At 39.4% G+C, this 15,560-nt stretch overlaps 1 protein-coding gene across 4 annotated transcripts in view; it reads left to right on the plus strand.

Annotated features, from left to right (window-relative positions):
* NRP1 (neuropilin 1) overlaps nucleotides 1–13,293 on the plus strand; it is a 115,132-nt gene extending 101,839 nt beyond the window's left edge. For 2 of the 4 annotated variants that reach the window (XM_021542956.2, XM_021542958.2), the window contains exons 14-18: nucleotides 1,960–2,091; nucleotides 5,791–6,065; nucleotides 6,549–6,642; nucleotides 8,237–8,296; nucleotides 9,541–13,293. In XM_021542956.2, coding sequence (XP_021398631.1) covers nucleotides 1,960–2,091; nucleotides 5,791–6,065; nucleotides 6,549–6,642; nucleotides 8,237–8,296; nucleotides 9,541–9,827 — 848 coding nt within the window. In that variant the 3' untranslated portion in view covers nucleotides 9,828–13,293. The remainder of the gene's footprint in view (nucleotides 1–1,959; nucleotides 2,092–5,790; nucleotides 6,066–6,548; nucleotides 6,643–8,236; nucleotides 8,297–9,540) is intronic. The other 2 variants (XM_021542957.2, XM_021542961.3) reach the window with 1 other exon arrangement.
* Nucleotides 13,294–15,560: the final 2,267 nt, after the last annotated feature.

Consider the following 15,560-nt stretch of genomic DNA (forward strand, 5'->3'; position numbering starts at 1 on the left):
CCACATTGTCTAGAAAAAAATACCTAATACACTGACGAAAGAGCCACAATTCCAGGATTGCCTTTCTGCATTCATGTGTGCACAGACTCAGTTCCGCTTCTTCAACTTTTGAGGGCAAGGAGAGATTATTCACCACTATCTGCTTTTTTCCTAGAAAGGGCTAGGGTGCTCCGGGAAACATTTTTCCTCCATGTTGAATTCTTGTGCCAGACATTATCTGTTGAATTCATTTGTTCCCAACTAGGATGCTGCATTCATGACAATCTGGAGTAGACCCCTCTGGAGGCCAGCAGGAGAGAAGGGGGAGGCAGATGGGATGGGGAGGATGAAAGAAAGGACTGAAGAATGAGGGCTCAGTGCAGAGAGACACCACAGCACAGCACAGCCACTGACAGGCAGAGCAGAGGGGCAGTATCTGCCATAGGCTCAGATGTCTCTGCAGACAGAATGAAATTTTCTAGAGGCCAGAGGGGAGAGGGCATGGTAGCCACAGTGCAGGAATCTAGTGAGTTGAGAAAAAACGATGTCTGGGAGCAAGGGCCTGCCAAACAAGGACACAGCAGGCAAGGAGAGAATGATAGATGAACCCTTTTTACATCTATTCTGTTTCAACGTACTCACCTGAGGGTTTGTGTTGTTAAAATTAATATTCTAGTTTACCTTCCATTAAAATCTGGGTTGTGAGTTCAAAAGCTTTACCAGTCTTCCCTGGCAGCTCAGTACATGCAGGAGGTCTTTGCCTCTTCAGACTGGAATAGCTCCACCTCAAAGGTCTGGCCAACTGCAGGTCTCAACACACTTCCCATATTTCTCATTATTTTCCCACAATAAACAAGCACATTCTAAGAGTTGCATTATCTTTCCTGGCTTTTTTTATTAATAATGGGCAAGAAACACAATTCTTCCCCCAGAGCTGATATTGATGGAAGCATAGAGTCCTTTGTTCTTAGTTCATACTTGCACAAAGTATCTCATTAAAGTAAACCTAAGTTATTCCTTTAATAAGGCGTGAGTCATGCCTGAGAAAATACTCAAGATTTGGTCACATTGCTGTTGGGAGGGTATTGCTCTACTGGGAGTTGTCACTGCTCAAGGTGAGATAAAAGTTCATACCAATGCGGTAGGAACCAAAAGATTTCAAACTGCTTCTGAAAATAAGAACTGCAAAGGATTTATATGCTATCTTTGTATAATCTTTCCATTGAAATTCCTAGTTCTATTGAAGAAAATAACCTACTATGTATTAAACCTTTGGGCAGAATTGAAAAGAAGATGAAAACAAGATATGATCTCATCCTGACCATAATACCAGACTTCCCTTATTTTATGCAGAGCTTGTTTTGAAGCTTATTTTGAGTTCATTTGGCAATCAGCCACATTTGTCCCTTTTCCCTCTCAATTTGTCCATTTCAATGCTGCCATCTTGTGGGCCTACTTAACTGTCTGGAAGATGCTGAAAAAGTTCCTTATTTAAGCCAAAAACTGTAGACTTCAGCAGAAATCCTTTCCTGCCAAGGATATTCCATTAATGTTTCTGGTTGTACTTATTTTTGTCCAAATCTCATTGAGAGTTGCAAATTGTGGCACCATTATGGTGCAGAGATATTGACAACCAGAAAATACATCTGATAAGTAAGCCAGAGCTTTCTTTATGAGTCTTCTGTGCTGCAACGCAGTTATCAGGTAATGCGGGTGAATCAGAAGAATTAATCTAACCACAGGAAAAAAAATCCCATCATATGGGTCATAAAGAGACAAGAAGCAACCACATCTTTTACAAAAAAATAGTGATTTTTTTCATCTGTTTCCCTGGGGGGCTGTTCTTGCTATGGCTTCTCAGAGTCTCAGGAAGGAATGGTTCTGTTAATGTCAAATGTATGCAATTGTTTTGAAGTACAAAATATGAATTATGCAATTAATATTCACATTTCATCCCCCCTTTTAAATCTTTCCTTGCAGAGCCACCACTATACAATTGTGCCTTTGGCTGGGGATCCCAAAAGACTTTGTGCCACTGGGAACATGACAACCAGGTGGATTTAAAGTGGGCAATCCTGACCAGCAAAACTGGGCCTATTCAAGACCACTCAGGTAATCATGAGTTCATGATGTAGCTGCTTTACATGGGAGGAGATTGTTCTTTTTAATGCCAGTGTTTTCCAAAATCACAGGAGAGTGAATTATACCTAAAATACATTAAGTCACAAAGATGGCTCTCTAGTAAACCTAATCCATTACTGGTAATCACAACTGACTGTAACTATCCTTTCTCTTGGGGAATATTGTTTCTTGGTAGGAACTGAAGATATTCCCTTCCCCTGACTTGCCTTTGGGTAATCTCGGGTAGAAAAAATCAGAATCATCAAATATTTTAAAAATATCATTGACCAAGTAATACAGGCAGTCAGTTAATGACCTCACATTATTCCTGTTTGTAGTTACAGGGACTATCCACCACAAGAAAGTGTTGTCTGTAAGTGAAACTTCCCTGAGGGTGTGTTACCACACCCCTCTCCTTTCCAACAGGAGTTGGATATTATAGCCATCCTCTGCTCACAAACAGTTTTTCAAGAAATATCTCGCTGGGGAATTGATTGGTTTGTTTTGCAGTAACTAACTCATAGCTCAGTATAATTAGGCAATAAATTTGCTGCAGGCTAGTGGAAAAGGGAGGGCACTGTGCGACCTGTACAGCCTCTTACTTTAGTGCTCTCGCTTGCATACGTGCAGATTAATCAAATGGGTTGAGATGAATCCCCCTTCCCATTTCTGCTACCCTTTGCTTAATGAGAATGACAAGGAAATTAGACAAAATTGGACTTTTTAAATTCTGAGACACTTTCAATTGAATCTTAAGACAAGAACAGTAGTTTCAGGGGAAAAAAAAAAAAACTTGTAATACTTTGACTATAAATGGCATTGTACAAATAAATGGCATCAAATTAACTAAATGCAGTTAGTTGAAGTGAAGGCTGTAATGGTGGAAAAATTGATGTAGAGAAAAGTGAAATGGCTCAGTAGGATCTGACATTGAAAGGAGGTTAAAAGCTATGTTAGCCAGAGACTGACAAAATCTAAAAGGCATGCATAAGTAAAGCTCTAATTAAGACAATGAAGACAGAGTTCCTGACCTGGCACTGCAATAATATTCTGAAAATGAGAGCTATCTGCACTTTGCCATCAAGGATTATAGAGAAAGAACTCGTTTTCAATCAGGAGATGAAGAAATTATATTCTTCAAATGAGATTTTGTTGTTTCCACTGGGCCCTGCTAGTACAGAAAACTTATTTGTTCCATGAGCTGTAGTTTTAGTAAATCTTAAAGGCAGTCCCTTTTTCTTCTACTGCAGTTTCAGTATTTTCCAAGATTCTCCTTGGACTCTAAGAGTACCTTCACCTGCCAGTTTTGTGACCTGCCTGCCAGCAGGCAAAGTGGGATGGGTGTGAACATAGATCATGAGCAGTCTGAATGACACTGATGTCCCAAAGCTGCACAACAAGGCCACCATATATTTTTGGAGAAGCACAGTGAGCAACTCCCAGGCATATCTTTCTCTCAGACACGTGTAAAGCTGAAAAAATACACAGGTGTAATCTTCAACAGCAATTGCTTGTAGACGGCAGGATACACTGCATGTCACTTCAAATTATTTATCTTGTGATGAAATCTGGCCAGTGTTAGGTCTTCCAACTCAGACAGCCATCCTAATGCTGTGATTATTTTCCTTTTTCCTCCCTCTGTATTTCCCCATTCTTTGATGAGATTTGCACGTTGTGCTGCTCTGCACAGAAGCAAAGTTGGAAAGAAAATATAGACATAAGCATTCCTGTTTGAGAAGCTGGACAAGATGTTAGTGCAGAAAGACAGAGGGAAAAAAAAAAAGCTTAATTTTTTTTACAATATAACATCATCTTCTATACAATTGTTCAACATGCATATTGGACAGGATACCTCTACTGCTCACAGAAAGATCCAAACAAAAGAAAACACTCTTTTCTCATGTTAGAAGAAACATGCTCCTTTCTTATTTATTAGGTCTAGCCACTGAGTTTAACCCCCTCCTCTTAGTTCCTAGTTCCCATCTCACTACTCTGTCTTGCTTACAAGAGTAGCAATGCTCATCTTCCTGTCTTCATTGGTGCAGGACTATACCATTGCAATCTAATAATGCACTATTTCACATGAAATTCAAGGACGTTATGTATAGGCAAAGACCAATGCTGACAAAACACCACCCTTGCAAGACATCTTCTTTTGCCTCTTTTTACTTTTCTTTCTTTTGGGTGTCAGTATAAAAAGTTATATGTATACTTATTTCAGCAATACTCGAGAAATAGTATTTTATTATTATTACTTTTATCCTTCCTACTCTCAGTAGGATGATGTCAATAAATGCTGACTCCATCCTTTTGTGTGAGTGCATTGCACATGCAATCTATTCTTACACACCCCAGGATGAACTTGGTGTTTTTCCACCATGACTCTCTGCAAAGACACTGTTCAAAAGCTGACTGGAATGGATGTGTGGCTGATGTAATTCTATAGTCAGTATCTTACTTAGCAATTTTCTGTTACCAAACTAATCACATTCCCACATGCTTCTCTCTCAGCATGATTGAGAAAGTAAGTTTCCAAGTTAAGGGTATTAGGTGCTCAGATTTCAACGAGTATAAATCCATCATGCCCTTGAGAAAGTATCAGCTATAATCTTACTCTTTCAGGAAAAGGGTTCATAAATATATAGACCCCAACATATTGTTACAAAAATCAAGGGCGTAATTCTGACACCATCTGCAACAACGTTCAGCCTCTGTTTGGGAACATGCTTCAAATCTCAGTTCCTGATCTCTGGCCATGGGTGTTCAAAGCCATTTCACCCTTCTCAGCATTCTTTCTGTTCTAATCTTGCCTCTTGAGCACAGATTACTTCAAACAGAATTTTTTTTTAATAGCTCTTTGCACAATTAACATAGAGTAGGCCCCAGGGATTTCTCTCTAGACTGTTGAACCAGGGATGGCTGTTTTCAGGAGGTGCACACTGTCTAATGGAGCACATAATGCTGTCTCACCAAACATGCTTGTGCCTCCTTCCCTTAACAAAAGCAAATGCCTTGTGTGTTTCATGAGGTGAGCACGTTGTAAGGGCTTACTCTTGGCACAAAACACCCTGGTGGAAAGCAGAGGAGGTGGCCAAAAAAAGGGTAGAATAATAGAATTGCTTGGGTTGTACAGGACCTTTAAAGGTCGTCTAGTCCAACATCCCTGCAGTGACCAGGGACATCTTCAAGCTTGACCTTGGATGTTTCTGGAGAGGTTGGGTCTTCTTCCTCTCTGGACAACCTGTGTCAATGATTCACCACCCACCAAATTTCTTCCTTATATCTAGTCTGAATCTACTCTCTTTTAGTTTAAAATAATTACCCTCTAGGCTGTTACTAATAGCCCTATTAAAACGTTTGTCCTCATCTTTGTTGTAAGTCCCCTTTAGTGGCTAAAAGGCTGCAATAAGGTCTCCCCAGAGCTTCCTCTTCTCCAGGCTGAATAACCCCAACTCTCAGCCTGTCCTCAGAGGAGAGGTGCTCCAGCCCTTTGATCAGCTTTGTGGCCCTCTTCTCAAAGAGTATCAGCTTTCCTAGAGCTCCCAAAACAATGCACTCTGACTCTTTTTTTGTGATGCTTGAGCCATCAGCATGGAAAGAAAGCAAAAGATATGGGGCGGTCAGGGATTCTTATGTTGACAAAGAAAATTAAAGCTGGTGGCTATTCTTAACACAGTCCTTCTGTCACAGTAGGAGATGGCAACTTCATTTACTCACAAGCTGATGAAAGCCAGAAAGGCAAAGTCGCCCGACTGCTGAGCCCCGTGATTTACTCGCAGAACTCTGCCCACTGCATGACGTTCTGGTACCACATGTCCGGCGCGCACGTCGGCACCCTCAAGATCAAACTGCGCTACCAAAAGCCGGATGAATACGACCAGGTGCTGTGGACCCTGAGCGGCCACCAGGCAAACTACTGGAAGGAGGGACGTGTTCTTCTTCACAAGTCTGTGAAACACTACCAGGTGAGCTTGGCTGCTCCTCGCTGAGCTACCACGGCCAAGGCCAGCAGCACCTTGCTGGCCGTGTTTTATACACCACAGTAAAAGATGGCACTGGAGGATTTATGTAGACAATATTACACCTACAGATGAGCTACGCTTGCTGTGACTAATAATAGTGAAATATTTCATGGTATCTCAGATTACTGTGATACAAGTACTTTCTTATCAGAGGCCAGATAAATACTTTATATATCATTTATCATCAGTCACAAAACTGCCTCTTTGCCACAGTTTTGCTGATGTAAAAGTCTGTCATAAAGTCGTGTCAGTACATAATTTACATTTGCCTGTGTAAGTTAATAAAAGCAATGCTGATTTTCAGGCCACAATTGAAGCATGAGAGTGACATCATGGCAAGTGAAGATAAGTGTTAATAACTGATTAAGAAATCCTGACTGCTGCAGTTGTATGCTAGCATGAAAACACACTGTCTTGTTTTTCCAGGTGGTTATTGAGGGAGAAATTGGAAAAGGAACCGGAGGAATTGCTGTGGATGATATTAAAATTGACAATCACATAGCACAAGAGGATTGCCGAAGTAAGTGTGACTAGCAAGAACATAGAGAGGTTCTCATCCAAAATATTATTTATTTTGTTTTGATAGCTGGTTTTATCTGTGAGAAAGGGATAGATAATTATTCGTTATGTTTCCACTGAAAATATCCTGATTCAGCCCATAGCTTTATTCATGGTCAGTGCCACTGGTGTCACCTTGATATGGCAGCAGTCTGGATCAAAACTGACATCCTACTGACATGGGTCACAGCAAATTCACAATTTCATGTCTCTCCCTGTATTTCATATTGCTGCCCTTTTTCAATTTCTCTGATTTTCCTATTGCAGGACCCTATTTTACCTAATGCACAAAATCCAATTTTATTTCTTCTCCCTTTTTTAGATCACTTACTACTAGGCCCTCTTAATTTTTCTTAAAGGGCCATATCAAAGCCTTACAGGATAAGCAGAAAGGGTGAAAAGGCCTCTGCTCTGTCCTCTGATGTCCTGTCATTCTGAGTTTGCTGTAGCTCATTTGCTGTAGTTGTCAGCTCCCAGACATGTGGGACACAAAGCAATATTAGGATATGGCCTTTCCCACATCTGTGCCAGGCTATTCCTGAGATGCTCTTTGAGCCCTTTTATTCCTGGCCAGTTATTTATTCCAGCCCTTGAGTTATTCCAGTCACTGCTGATCATATGCACATTGCATACTGCACGTAATTTGGCAGCAGCAGCCCCAGATAGACACAAGCAACAGAACACTGTCCTTCATAGTGGAGATGAAGCAATTACTTTTATATAAAAGAGAGAATAGAAATGAGAACTCTTAGCATTAAGAAGATAAATTTATTCTGTGTGAGTTAACAATACAACTAAGAGCAATAATAGAGGGTGTTCCTAACCTTTTGTAGCTAACATCCTTTTGAGGGTAACATGACAGTCTTCAGCTATGTGGTAATTTCACTGGAGGATGAGGAAACAATATTTTTACCATGTAGTCCAACCCCTGGGGTTTATCAAATGCCACCAGAGTGGCAATTGGCAGGAAAGGAAGGCAGGACACACTGCTTAGTCCTCCTGGAGTGTCCCCAGGGCCAAGAGAGGTGATGAGACCACAATGTCTGCATTTAATTGACTCCAGCATGAGCAAGGAAAATAACTTCTTTCCTATCACTGTGTTTTGGTTGTTCAAACCAAATGCTGAGCAAAGATTTCTGCCTGAGGGAACAAAACCCAAAAGCTCAGTCTGAAATCCAAACACAAGTGGTCTCACTGCAGCCAATGAAATTATTCTTGTGATTAACTATGCCTATGCTGATGAAGTGTTATGGAATTGGGCTCCAAAATTGTAAATACAGTGAACGAGATGCTAATTCATCACACTGATTTCTCTTTTCCAAGCATGGAAATCCCCTGCTGATAACTAAAATTGTGCCAAGACTGGGCGGAGGGGAGTTTTTTAATCTTTCTTTTTTTCTCCATTAATTTTCAGAGCCCATTATAATGAACAGCTCTGTCAAGCCACCATAATGATGCTCTGACACAGGAAAATCTGCTATACCATTATTGCCAGCATGATAGTCAATCAGTGTTTGTAACCCTAATAATCAATGTCAATTCTTTTGCTTCATTAGAATCAACTGATGTGGAGAATGAAATAGATGAAGAAGAAGACCCAGAAAGTAATCAAACAGGTAAAATTTGCGTTATTTCTTAAAAGGGAATGAATTTTAATGTGTATTTTAATGTGAATTTTTGCATTCTATTTATTTATTTATAGATTTGTTCTCTGACTGCATATTGTATTAAGGTGTTATGATTTTTCTGGATGAGATTATTAGAAGTGTCACATTTATTTGAAGGTTGTAATAGTTTTATTCTTCCATGTCATAGGGACTTATGTCCTTTTTATTACTTTTGCCTATCTGAAACATTTCAAATTTCATATACCTAATTTGTTACATTATATTCATATATATGCAAGCACATTATAGCTCCTCAATATTTTGTTACCTAGAAGGCTTGTCCACTGCTGAAGAAAGCACTATCATTATATCTTACAATTTATGACTCGTACTGTGCCTCAGTAATTAGGCTCAAAACTCTTCAGGTTAAATGTTTCACAGACCTGGCTGAAAATGCCATTTTATGACCAGTCTAGCAAAGCATTATCATTTCCAATGATGATGACAGTAAACGGATCATTAAATGGGTCATAATTTTCATATTGTTCCAATAATAAAATATACTTGCATTTTTCAGGCAATGAGCTTCATCTTTTTCTGTTACAGTCAACAGGATTGCTATAATTGATTTCAGTGAAAGAGAGTGAGTTTGTCCAAAAAGACTTTTTGGCTTTTCCAGCAACAATTACAGGGTTTGCTGCTTTTGGATCATTTTCATAAACTAAATAAGTTGAGGGAGAACATTATGATACCCAGTGAATATTTTACACAAGAGGGCAGAGTACTCTTCTGTGTCAGTTCTGCCGCTATTTGCACTTCAAGATTCAATCCTAAAGTCATTGAAGTAGAAATAAAATGGCTAGATATTCCTAACTGATGTCTAAGGCTCTAACCTCTCACACTGAGCTGAGTAGGATTTGATAAATATTTTTGAGCTATATACTGCAACATGGCAAAATATAATTATAAGGCCTCCTTACTGACTCCATAGACTCCCACTTAATCCAAGGCAGAACCACAGCTCTACTAGCAGATTTAAAGACTGGACAACATTCTGGAAAAAATCCACAGCTATTTAGGCCAAAATACAGTTTTCATCTATTTATGGCTACTTGCAGAAGCTAGGTTTTAAAATTATGTAAAAAACTTATGTTAAAAAATTAGTCATGGTCTTCTTAAAATTTCCAATTCATTAGACAAAGTTCTCACTAAGATCAGTTCTGAAAATTTTGCAATTCTTTATTCAATTTCAGGGTTTACACCTCCATACCGCACAGGTGATGACTATGATGATATCTCCAGGAAGCCAGGCAATGTCCTGAAGACCCTAGATCCAATCCTCATTACCATCATAGCCATGAGTGCACTCGGGGTGCTTTTAGGAGCCATCTGTGGAGTTGTGCTGTACTGTGCCTGTTGGCACAATGGGATGTCGGAGAGGAACTTGTCTGCACTGGAGAATTATAACTTTGAACTGGTCGATGGTGTAAAACTGAAAAAAGATAAACTAAACACACAGAATTCATACTCAGAAGCATGAAGGCATAAAGCAACTGGAGAAGTCAGAGAGTTGGGATGGAAGGACATAGCTCAGTCGTGCTGGGGAACTGTTGATCTTTTACTGTACAGGCTGAAAAGTGCATTGATGACACTGAGCCAAGCTTTTCTCAGGAGCTTCAATGAGTGTGTAACCGATGAACATGGACAACAATCTGTGTTAACAACCTGAATCATGTACAGTCTGCTTTTTCTGTTGGTTTTATTTGAAATAATCGAATGCTGGTGTTGAGACCAAGTATGATTGACTTATAGTTCATTTTGTCTTTTTTTCTCTCCCTCTCTTCTGTTTTCTGTTAATGGATAATTTTGTTTTTACTGTGCAAAATCCAAGATGCTGTCACAAAATGTATTCAGTGGGGTTCTTTGGATGGACATGCTGTCTGTAGCTCAGTGCCCAGAAAATATTGGAGTAACAGCAATTTAGTGGACTTCTACACCTGTATTTGTGTATAATTGCTCGTGTTGTGCATAGGCAAAGAAGGGTTAGGATGTTTTTGAAAGTACTGCTGCATCAGTACCGATATAGCGTGTCAGCTCTGTTTACGAAGCAATACTGTCAAATTTTATTGATGTTTTTCAGTGTTGTACTAAATTTTGTGCTTGTGAACTCCATAAAAGAGTATGTGCCATCATCAGACACAACTGGTAACCAAGTGTACTGCCTAAAAACTAAACAAAAAAAAGTCCTTGGCACTGGCTAGTGTATGTCCTCTCAAGTGCCTTTTTGTTTGTACTGCTTCTCATTGTGTTAACATTAACTACAGCTTCTCTGCAGTTTCGCCCTTGTCTTTAATCATATTCTGATGGCTCACTGACTAAAAGAAAAGTATATTTTAGTGTAAGAAAACAGCCTCAGCCAAGGCAAGGGCTAATCAGATTTGACAACCTGGCTTGATTGTTCTGCTTTCTGTATTTCAATTCATGTCTCTTGACCCTTTTGTATAAAGCTGCAATATTCCCTTTTATTGTTCTTTCATATAGAATGTATTTTCAAATGTAAAATCTCTCTCCCTTTCTCTTCTCTTTCTCTCTCTCTTTGTCTCTCTGAGTAGGTTTCATAAGCATTTGCCATTGCCAAGGAAAGAAAACTTCAGCTTTAACTTGCTGGTAATGGCAAAGGATTTTATTAGAGTTTGTGTTAAAAAATAAGGGAAAATTCTTAACTTTATCCTCCAAAGTCGAACTTTGGGTTTCTTCTTAACAGCATAAAGTGACAGTATCTTTTTTCCTGAATGTCATGAAACATGTCTTTTATCCTGAACAGCATGCCTGTTAATTACACTGGGGAAAATGCTTCCCTTACAGAAAAGATTGCCTTTAAAAAGAGAAACTTTCCTCCTCCTGCCCCTACCTGAACTCGGAGTTCTGTTCTCTCAGTAACCACGTATTTTCATGCTAATCAATGCTAATTGAGCTTAGGAGTGTGTGCTGAGGGCAGAATGAAATCCCACAATATATGTTCTTACCATCATTTTATATCCAATTGGCATTTCATACCAGGAGGTTTCTGTTTGACCACAAGTGCAGGCAGTGACCAATGCAGTGAACTGAGTATTCTAAGCTGTTGGGAAAATGTGCTTGACAATGGTGGGACAATTTTTTAAATATTTTAGGGCAAATACTAATGGTTAAATAATATTCAACAGCCTATGCAGCTGGTCCAACAGGGTAAAAAGAAATAAGAGCATGTTTCCTGCAGGGGTCTGTACAAGGCAGTGGGAGAGCAGAGGGGTCATTCCCCTCCTGCAGGTGCAAGGGGAGCCCCTGGCTTTCTGCAGTGACCTGCACACAGCACAGCCATGATGGGGGGCAGCATCAGCCTTCCCCTGGGTATCCACCAACCAGCAGAGAAAACCAGTGCAAACATGGGGAAAGGAACATCCTACCAAGTGCTGAACTCATGTTTTTCCTCATTGAAATTCTTGAGTAGAGTCAGGGAAGCGATTGGGACTTCCTGAGTTAGTCTTTTCCAAAATTGCTTTTGTAGAAGAGCAATAAAATATCCTGTCCAGGATTAGGATTAAAGAAGGGCTAATTCAGCCTTGAATTGCTTGGAGCAAAAGAATCCACCTCCATTTACACACCATATGTTTTGTAAGTGCATAATTTCACCAGTATGAACGATAAAATAGAAAAATATGTACAAAATCCACTAGTAACCCAGAAATTGAAGAAAAAGGAGGGAGACAGTAGGTGAAAATGAGGTTTGAAGTTGAAAATATTTTAAAGGATGACCCAGTAGAAAAAAAAGCATGGACAGTTGCTACTTCAGAGGAGTCCTAAAGGCAATGACTATCATGAAAACCCAAACACCCACTTCAGATCATCAAACCTTAGATTGATGGAAGAGCTACCTCCCCAGCCTCCCAACCTGGGATCCTCCAAGGGGTGAGACAGTTCACCTAAGGCCTGAAAGTTTTGCCTAAAAGTTAGTCCATGAGATGTCCCAAGCGACAGACTCACTTTGTCAGAGGTAGAATTTTCATTGGTTTCTAACACTGTAATTGGACCATAATGGCATTGCAGCAGCTAGTTAATTAACCCAAAGAAGAAAAGGATTTTTCAAAACTATTTTCATCAGACCACCACTGTGTGAGTCAGGAATTAAGAGTCTATTCCCCTTAGCTGAAAAAACTTCTAGTCCACTAACTTGACTAAGAGCTACATGCTCATATTGCCTTGAAGAGAAAATCCCATTGGGGAGCCCAAGCCCAAAACCTTTTGAAATATTCCCACTGATTTCAATAGATTCCAGACCAGCTTTGGTTCTTGATCTGTTTGAATAGAAAAGCTGTATTTGGTGGGTTTTTTCCTTCTTTTAACATACTGAGAATAGTGAATATTAAAAAAAAAATATCTCCTTTGTGGTCTTCAGACATAACTATGATAATGAGGATCTAGCACTGAAGATTTTATTTCTCTGAAGGTAATAGAATTAAAGTTACCCTTCAATAAAGGAAAAATGATACTGCAACTTTACATTGAAAAGTATCTTGCACTGATAAATATATTTAAGAAATTATATGTTTATAAAGTTATTAATTTGTAAAGGCAGTGTTACAAAATGTTCAGTTTATATTGTTTTAGATTGTTTCATAATTTTTAAAGTGTAAAATAACATATTTTTTTCTTTATTGAAAAACTATAAAAATCTTCTGTAGTAAAATGATTTCATTTTACTGGTATATTATTGCTTCATGTTTTGTACCATCATAAAACTTTGTGCAAATTTTTTTTACAGAAATTTTTATTTTCTATGACAATATGACACTTGTAAATTGTTTCAAAATGAACAGCGAAGCCTTAACTTTAAATGACATTTGTATTCTCAGACACTGAGTAGCATAAAAAAATCACATAGAACTGAACTGTAACTTAAATTTCCAAACTATGACTACTACATTCCAAAGAAACAGTTGAATTAAACATTTTCATAAAATATCCCATAGCTGATGTATTTTATTATACTAAAATTTATTGGTATTATTAAATGGATGGTTTTATTTAGCATCTTGCCACAAGCACAATGTATTTGGTAGTAGGCAGCTCCAGAGGACATCTTGGTGGATTTGTTGATTGTTTAGGATAGAGGTTTTCACCTTTGCCTGACCCATTCTCTTTCCTTGATGGAATACACTCCCACAACCTGCTTTTTAGCCAAACAACTGGGATTTAAGAGGACAAATTTGCCACCACTGCCCCTTGCCATGGGCCACCCAATGTAACGCCCTGTGCAGGTGTTACACCCCCCTTGGGCAGGGGGGAGGTTTACTGCCAAGTCCTGCCCACATTGGTGTGTTACTCCACAAAGTCCCTGCTCCTGTGGTAAGGTTTTCACCAAGCTCCCTGCAAATTTCCAGGGGAGTCATCAGGACTTATTCAACCATGGCCAAATTGCCCAAGACAGAGCACAGGTTGATGATTGGAGCAAATGCAGACAGGGTGGCCTATTTGGCCTGGTTTGGCATCAGTTGGGTGCCAAATTCATGTGTGGAACACATGGTCATGTGCAGAGAGACCTTGACTAAGCTTGCATCCAGATCAGAAGCTTTAGATTCAACATTTCATGCTCTATGCAATACTTGCCTATTTTGTTTCCTTTTAATACTCAGCACTCTGCACATTAAAGTTTGACAAATCTTTTCTTTACATTGCACACACGAACAAAGCACAGACTGTCAGTATGTCATTAGGTGGAGTATAAACATTTTACTTCAGCTACTTTACTACTCATGGGAAAAATACTGTACCTATTACCATAAACTTGATCATTAACACTTGAAAAGAATGTATTGAATCTTGTCTCCTCAAGGGAGCAGCGTTGTGTGTACCTGTTTAAAATGTGAGATGAAACTCCAGCAAGCACCTGAGCAAAATGCCTGCTCAGAGTAGGGATTGCTCCCAAAAGGTGGTTGTGAAAGTTGCTGTCCATAGAACCCCTATACCCAAATTCATTAGAGGTGTACTTCATGGCATTCTGCTTCTGTGATAACTAGCCAAAATTAATGGCAATAGAACTGATCAGTGAAAAAGGGAAATCTATAAAGTGAATCTATTGAGGGTGAAGCTCAAGAAAGAGAGACAAGTATTTAAAGGTAAAATTCTCTTTCTTTCATTCAGATAACATTAATTTGCCTAGAAGATAACAAGTGCTTGGCACTAAACCTTCAGTCTTCCACACTAAATAGGCTGCATAAAGCAAGAACAAAAATGGTGCCATGCAATCTGAATCACTTTTCAGAATATAACTTGAAAACTTGAAGAAAAAGAGTAGATGGAAATAACAGATGGGTCAGCTACAGACAAACAGTGCCAGAAGTGCACAGCCATGTGGGTCATGGTCTGTAAGAGGGGTCTGTGGCAGGTAGTGAAAGCAAACCCATTTATTATTTATCCACTGAAATGTACCATCCCACATCCAGCAGCCATGTAGCCAATCCCATTTCCTTTCCTTCTGGCAGGACATAAAATTGCACAGCGAAAGGCAGATGCAGAGGAGAGGGTGGGGGCAGCACTGCTGGTGTAAGGTTGTGTGAGCAGCATGGAAATGACAGCAGTGCCCACCTGTGCCACCTGCCCTCGAAGTGAAGCTGCCAGTCCTGGTGGAGAGGAAGCCCCTCCAGCCTCAGAAGCTACTTTTTATGAGGCACATGAAGACCTGACAGGTCCAAGCTAATACAGCCATAATTTTGACCCTCACAAGTCTTGTCATATGTACAGTTAGTCCATTCCCAAGTCGATTCTTCTAAGCTGTTCTGCCAAAGTGAAATGTCAAAGTTGGGTTGGATTTTCAGATTGTAGCATATGGACATCCATATGTACTTCCCTTCCCATTCCTTAATTGTCCTGTCCTTTGCAATACATTATGCCTAACAGTATATTGGTTCAAGCAACATTAATTTATTAGAGCTTTAATTTCCTATTTTATAACATTTTATGCCTCAAGTCACCCATAACCACAATTTTATCTACAAATGTCTGTTAAATTGTAACAGAGTATGTCTGATTTTGTTGGTTTTTTTCTTTGCCACGGGATATGTTGTATAGCTGTTTTATTTGCTGATTAGTCCCCCTGTAGTCCCTAATTGCTTTTCCACAGTAGGTCAGTTCTCTATATGTATTTCCATTCTCATAGCTACACACAATCAAGCTCTAATCTTATCACCTCAGGACTGATGGTGTTTCCACGTTTATAATGGAAAATCTCATTAAA

The sequence above is a fragment of the Lonchura striata genome, chromosome 2, assembly GCF_050655825.1.
Source record: "Lonchura striata isolate lonStrDom1 chromosome 2, ASM5065582v1, whole genome shotgun sequence".
NCBI lineage: Eukaryota > Metazoa > Chordata > Aves > Passeriformes > Estrildidae > Lonchura > Lonchura striata.